This window comes from Clytia hemisphaerica, unplaced genomic scaffold, assembly GCF_902728285.1.
Source record: "Clytia hemisphaerica strain Z4C2 unplaced genomic scaffold, Clytia hemisphaerica genome assembly, whole genome shotgun sequence".
NCBI lineage: Eukaryota > Metazoa > Cnidaria > Hydrozoa > Leptothecata > Clytiidae > Clytia > Clytia hemisphaerica.
The window spans coordinates 11615-18819 of NW_027103700.1; the positions used below are offsets into that span (position 1 = coordinate 11615).

General features: G+C 38.5%; 2 protein-coding genes across 2 annotated transcripts; both read left to right on the plus strand.

The window, feature by feature from the left end:
- Positions 1–292: 292 nt before the first annotated feature.
- On the plus strand, positions 293–6966 carry LOC136804042 (uncharacterized). Its single transcript, XM_067060783.1, has 2 exons — positions 293–511; positions 845–6966. The coding sequence occupies exon 2, from the start codon at positions 3182–3184 to the stop codon at positions 5864–5866; it is 2685 nt and encodes an 894-aa protein (XP_066916884.1). The 5' UTR covers positions 293–511; positions 845–3181; the 3' UTR covers positions 5867–6966.
- On the plus strand, positions 5948–6529 carry LOC136804043 (uncharacterized). The gene has a single exon (XM_067060784.1). The coding sequence runs from the start codon at positions 5948–5950 to the stop codon at positions 6527–6529; it is 582 nt and encodes a 193-aa protein (XP_066916885.1).
- Positions 6967–7205: the final 239 nt, after the last annotated feature.

Sequence of the window (7205 nt, forward strand, 5' to 3'; positions counted from 1 at the left end):
GCTCAATGTTCTTATCAAAATTAGAAAAACATTCTTATAAAAAATATAAAAATTCAGTTAAAAATCGTTTAGTTTCTTATATAAAAAATAGCTCAAAAATTTCATTTCTTTTGTATATTTAATTACTTTATCATTAGCAAATCATCACTTCACATCATCATTTATTACCTCACATCACACTTAGTTTAGTATATTTTCTTTTGTATTATATAATTACTCTAGGTTTTTCTCACTTAATGATTTTATAATTGGGGAGCAATTATCTCCTCAGATTTCTCTTTTTTTTACTCTCTCATTTTTTTCATTCTGTGTTGAAACATTGTAGAGCAAGGAGCTCAATTCTTTGTTGACATGTTGTCAGTCAGAGTCAAACTTAAACATTATTAAATTGGTAAATGGAATTTGCTGAATTGAATATTTAATAATAATTTGCATTTCACTGTGGATTTACCCAGCTGGTAATCCACTCATTTCACTGGTCATTTTCACAGCAATCACATTGGGCCAGCCGGTAAGCTTTTTGTTTGCATTTCTCACTTTTTGTTTTCTCTTCTCCTAGTCTTAGGTTGGCTCAACTTTAGGCTCTGCATTTGCCCTTTTGGCACAGGCTTCTACCCATTGCTGTCCTAGGTTAGGTTAGGTTAAGACTTAGTAATTTTTTCTAAGATTCTATCATACTTTTATTCTTTCATATCATTTTCTGTTCACTCAAATTGTTTCTCAAATTAGTCTAAGTTTCATAAATCAATTATCAATTTAAGCTCCTAATTTTGTCATTTAGTCACTATTTTCATTTATTTTATCAATTCAAATACTTATTATTCCTTAATTTATTTTCATTCAGTTTGAACGCAAAGATATCAATCCTTCAATCAATATCTTGTTACAAACCCTCTCAAGTGTGTTGCACTATTCCACATTCAAACGGAGCCACACCCTCCAATCACACTCAACTCAATCAACTTCATCAATTCAGCCAAACATTTATGTCAAAGAGAAATCTTCCTCGTATAAACTATAAGGAACTTCACAACACTGGTCGGAGTATCCACGTCGAGGACCATCTTTCCAGTCAACTTGCAAATCTTTCACTTCGTGAAACCATCATGCCTTCGACAAATGAAAGCACCATCAATAAAATCAAAGTCCTAATTGCAGCTATCAATGATGCAATCGATGAGACACCAATCAATGGTTTGACTGCCACTGAAGTCGATCCAACCATTTCACAAATGAATTCAAGACGAGATGAGCTGAGACTCCTGTGCATAGAATCGAACTTGGATGATCAAGATGACCTCATTCTATCAGCCCTGAGAGCAGAAACATCAATCAAGACGTACAATATATCAGCTCGAGATCACAAATCCAAACTAAATCTCGCCAATACCCAAGTGACATCACAAACAACTATCAGTAATGAGAAATCTATTGCATTCAGTATTGAGGTTATGCAACAAAATCTCTTCGAAATCAATTCAACTATCACTCAAGATCTTCAAAAGTTGGACGATAAACAACTTACCCAACTCAAGGACGAATCATCCAAACTCTCCGACAATCTTGACAGGTTATCCATCAAGTACGAGAAACTTCTTCAATCACCAATCACCGATAGTGATGCTTCAGAAACCATCATGAATATGGGTGCACTTCTCATCAAGCTCAACTCGAAAAAACTCGACTTCAATACTGCTGTCCATCGAGAGTACACCAAGAGAGAACTGGAGAATGACTAACATTAAAATCAAGCTCGACAAATTCTGTGGGTATGAATCACCTATTGACTTTTATACTTTCAAATCGAACTTTGAGAAATTATATATCAAATCAACTCCTTCAAGCTACATACCTGATCTTCTCAAAAACAATCATCTTGGTGAGCCAGCCATCACTCTCGTTCGAAGCCTTGACAATATCGATGATATTTGGCAACGTCTAAAAGTAGCTTTTGGGGATTCGAGAACTCTTCTAACGAAAAGACTTCAGACACTCAATGAATCTGAAATCGCCAAAAGTTGTGATCCTGAAAAACTCGTCATCGCACTCAGCAAGTTCTCAAATATCATTCGTGAAGTGATGCAACTTGCTCACAAACATCAAATTGAAGACAATCTTTACTATGGAGAGTCACTTCCACGAATTTACCAACAACTCGGCGAGGGTCGTCTCACAAGATTCTTGTCAAGCATCAGCGATGATGAATTCACTCCAAAACAAACTTGGGGGAAGTTGCTAACTTTTCTTGAGAAAGAGGAAAAGCTGAATAAACAAAAATTCAGCATTCAAACTCAACGTACTAACGAGAAGAAGGATCCACCTCAAACAAATCCAATTCCAAAGAAGAAGACATTCCTTGGCAACCAAAACGATCCAGTCAAATGTCAACTGTGTGGAGAAGCTCCATCATCATCAGAGCACATGGTATCAAATGGTCCAAATGGTTCCAAGATCGTCCAATACTATACATGCAAAGATTTCGTCGAGAAGAAACCTGCAGCTCGTCTAGCAATCATCAATAAAAAGGGATTCTGCACTCAATGTCTTCTGCCAGGTGCTGACGCATCCAAAGGAAAGCACTCTGATGGTCGATGCCAGAGGGACTTTACATGTCCACACCCCAGTCACCACCAGTATACCATCAAGAAACATGTCCTATTATGCGAAGAGCACAATGACAATCAATCAAATCAAGATATTCTCGATCGGTTCAAGTCTAGATTCATGCGAAGTTCACACTTACCAGATTTCGTGAAGCAAATCAAACTGTCATTCCACTCTTCATTCAAGTCTGAAAGGAATCTATCTTCTTCAGACAATTACTGTCAATGGCAATAGAGTCAACATCTTTTACGACAATGGTTGCTCTGACTTCATACTATCAACCAAAGCTGTTCAACTTCTTGGATCATCAGCCATCAAATTCAGTAGCGAATCAATCAACATTGGAGGTGTTGGAAACACAGCCACTGTATCTTCAGGAAGCTACAAAGTCAATCTTCCACTTCAGGATGGAAGAATCGTCACCCTCTCAGGAATCTGCTTGGATCAAATCACATCAAACTTTCCCATCTACCCACTCATTGAGGTTGAGAAGGACATAACTACCCACTACAAATCATCAGGAGGAATTGATCCTCTACCCAAACTACCACCCCATGTTGGAGGAGAAGTCCACTTGATGATTGGTGTCAAGTATCTGCGCTATCATCCAAAGCTTGTTCACCAATTGGATTCTGGATTATCTATCTATAAATCTTCATTCATCAACTCAGACGGAGGAAGAGGTGTCATCGGAGGTCTGCATAAACTATTTACCGAAATTCACAACAGCTTCTTTACGTCATCAAAAGCCTTCTTTATTAATAGAGGAAAGTACTTATTCAACAATCAATCAATACTTGGCTATCAGGAAGAACAACTGCTTCTTGACGATCAGAATCACTCAGATGTCCATCTCACACATCAACAGCGACTGTTCGAACAAGTCGAGTCTACTGGTTGTGAAGTGTCCTACATATGTCCATCTTGCAGAACGTGCAAGGATTGCAAGCACTTCGACCAATACCAAACAATCAGCTTGAGGGAGGAAGTGGAGCAAAGCCTAATCAATGCATCTGTCACCATCAATCTGGAAACATCAACTACAACAGCCTCACTTCCATTCATCTCAAGCCCAAATCGCCTTGCTGCCAACAAAGATCGTGCAATGAAAACCTTCAAGCAACAACTCAGAAAGCTGAACAACCCATCCAATATCAAAGACAAGCAAGACATTTTGGATTCGGAATCGAAGCTTCAGCAACTCAATTATGTCGAATACGTTGAAAAACTCCCACAAGACGTTCAAGACTCACTGCAAAACCATCCAATCCAGAACTTCATTCCTTGGCGTGCTGTGTGGAAGGGGAATTCGGTAAGCACACCTTGCCGAATTGTATTTGATGCCTCTCAAGCTACGTCCTCTGGTTATAGTCTTAATGATCTCTTGGCCAAGGGTCGTAACAATCTAAATAAACTCCAAGAAATCATCATCCGGTGGTCAATGCACCGAGTTGGAGTTCATACCGACGTGAGAAAAATGTACAATACAGTCAGACTCAACCAATCAGACTGGTGCTACCAACGATACATTTGGGAAGAAAACCTTAATCCTTCGAAGATACCCAAAGAAAAAGTCATAAAAACACTTATATATGGCGTTCGATCGAGTGGAAACCAATCTGAGTATGCATTACGAAAGGTAGCCAAATTATCAAAAGATCAATATCCAAAAGCCAACGAAGTGATACAGAATGACGTCTACGTAGATGACTGTATCACTGGTGCTCAATCAATCCAACAAGCCCACATTTTGGCAGACGACATCGAACTCAACATCAACAAAGGAGGATTCCAACTGAAAGGTGTTTCTTTTTCTGGAGAAAAACCGTTGGAGAATCTCACAGACGATGGAGAGACGATTCACGTTGGCGGAATGCGATGGTTTCTTAAAGACGATATGTTATCACTCAATATCAGTCAACTCAACTTTGCGAAGAAATATCGTGGTAAAAAGCCATCAAACACTGTCAACATCATTCCTGTCAAACTCACTCGAAGACACTGCGCATCGAAAGTAGCAGAAATTTTTGATATTACAGGAAAAGTCACCCCAATCGTTGCTGCTATGAAGTTGGATCTACAAGAACTGGTTCACCGAAAACTCGACTGGGATGACAAGATCCCAGATGAACTAAGACCATTGTGGGAATCACACTTCGACCTGATGAAGGAAATCAACAACCTCAAATATCAACGTGCTATCATTCCTGAAGATGCAATTTCTCTCGACCTGGAAACCATCGATTTTGGCGACGCTAGCCAGTCAACAGTATGCTCCTGTATCTATGTTCGTTTCAAGAAGAAATCAGGAGGCTCGTCATGTCAACTTGTCCTATCCAGAACACGTGTTGTACCTAAAGGAATGTCACTACCAAGAGCCGAGCTCTACGCAGCTTTGATTAACGCCTACACAGGAGAAGTTGTTCGTAGATCATTCAACAAGTATCACAAGAATGCAATCAAACTCACCGATAATCAAGCAAGTCTATTCTGGATTACCAACGACGAAAAGCCTTTGGATCAATGGGTCAGGAATCGAGTGATAGAAATCCTTCGCTTTACGACTGCTAATCAATGGTATTACATCCAATCTGATAATAATCTTGCTGATATTGGAACTCGAAGAGGCGCATCCATCAAGGACGTTGATGCTGATTCAGCATGGATCAATGGTCATCCTTGGTTGCAACTCAAGCATAGCGAATTTCCCATCTTCAAACCAGAGGAAGTCAAGCTCAAATTCAACCCAGGTGAAGTCGATTCACACGTCTCAAAAGTCAATGATGTCGTCAAAGATTACTATGCTTTCTCGAACTATCTAATTGATCCCAATCGTCACTCATTCACAAAAGTTGTCAGAATCATTGAATATGTCATTCGTTTTTGTCGGAACATCCAGAAGAGAATTAAAAATCAAAATTGGGTTTATCAAGCAAACTTGTCAGATGAGGAAATTAAGGATTCAGAGCAATATTTCTTCAGAATTGGGACAAGAGAAGTACTTCAATTCATTCAGCCAAAGAAATTCGACAAGATCACTCAAGAAAAGAATGGTATTCTACATTATACTGGTAGAATTCTTCCATCAGATGAAGTATCAATCATTGGAAAATTCACCTTGACAATGAAAGACCTCTCAAACGATACCTTCTGCGTACCCGTACTCAGCAATCACTCACCTATCGCTTTCAGTATCGCTCTCGACATTCACTGGAACCATCCCATTTGCCAACACACTGGAGTTGAAACAACAATTCGATAACTTCTAAAGAAGGCCTACATTATCGAATATCGGTCCATGATCAAGCTCATTCGTAAAAACTGTCAAAGATGTCGTTTCCTAATGAAGAAATCAGTTGAAGTTGTCATGGGGCCCATATCAGAATCAAATCTAACAGTTGCACCAGCCTTCTATGCATCACAAGTTGATCTGTCCGGTCCATATTTATCCTTTTCACCTAGTCACAAGCGCACAACTGTGAAGATTTGGCTTGTTGTTATCTGCTGTTCTACAACCTCAGCTATATCTATTAAAGTGATGGACGATTATTCTACTGATTGGTTCATATTATCATTCACCCGATTTGCTTGCGACCATGGATATCCGAAGAAGCTCTACTGTGATGGTGGAAGTCAACTGATCAAAGGATGTAACAACATGAAGTTGGACTTTGTCGATCTTCAATCCAAATTACATCGAAACAAAGCCATCGACTTTTCTATATGCCCAGTTGGCGGGCATAACATGCATGGAAAAGTTGAACGAAAAATCCAAGAAGTCAACAAATCGTTACAGAAGTTCATCAACAATCAGCGACTATCACTCATGCAATGGGAAACGTTAGCTGCTGTCATTGCTAACTCAATCAATGATCTGCCAATTTGTGTTGGTAGTAAAACTGATCTGGAGAATCTCGATCTCTGATCACGCCTAATCGCCTACTCTTGGGACGTAATAACGAAAGAAGCATTATTAAATTGGTAAATGGAATTTGCTGAATTGAATATTTAATAATAATTTGCATTTCACTGTGGATTTACCCAGCTGGTAATCCACTCATTTCACTGGTCATTTTCACAGCAATCACATTGGGCCAGCCGGTAAGCTTTTTGTTTGCATTTCTCACTTTTTGTTTTCTCTTCTCCTAGTCTTAGGTTGGCTCAACTTTAGGCTCTGCATTTGCCCTTTTGGCTTCTACCCATTGCTGTCCTAGGTTAGGTTAGGTTAAGACTTAGTAATTTTTTCTAAGATTCTATCATACTTTTATTCTTTCGTATCATTTTCTGTTCACTCAAATTGTTTCTCAAATTAGTCTAAGTTTCATAAATCAATTATCAATTTAAGCTCCTAATTTTGTTATTTAGTCACTATTTTCATTTATTTTATCAATTCAAATACTTATTATTCCTTAATTTATTTTCATTCAGTTTAAACGCAAAGATATCAATCCTTCAATCAATATCTTGTTACAAACCCTCTCAAGTGTGTTGCACTATTCCACAATAAAAACTTTATAATAACGAAATTCTGAAGCAAAAATTCATGGATTTCCGATACCAAAACAATTTCAACATTCCGAAATACCGAGGGAATTTTTCCC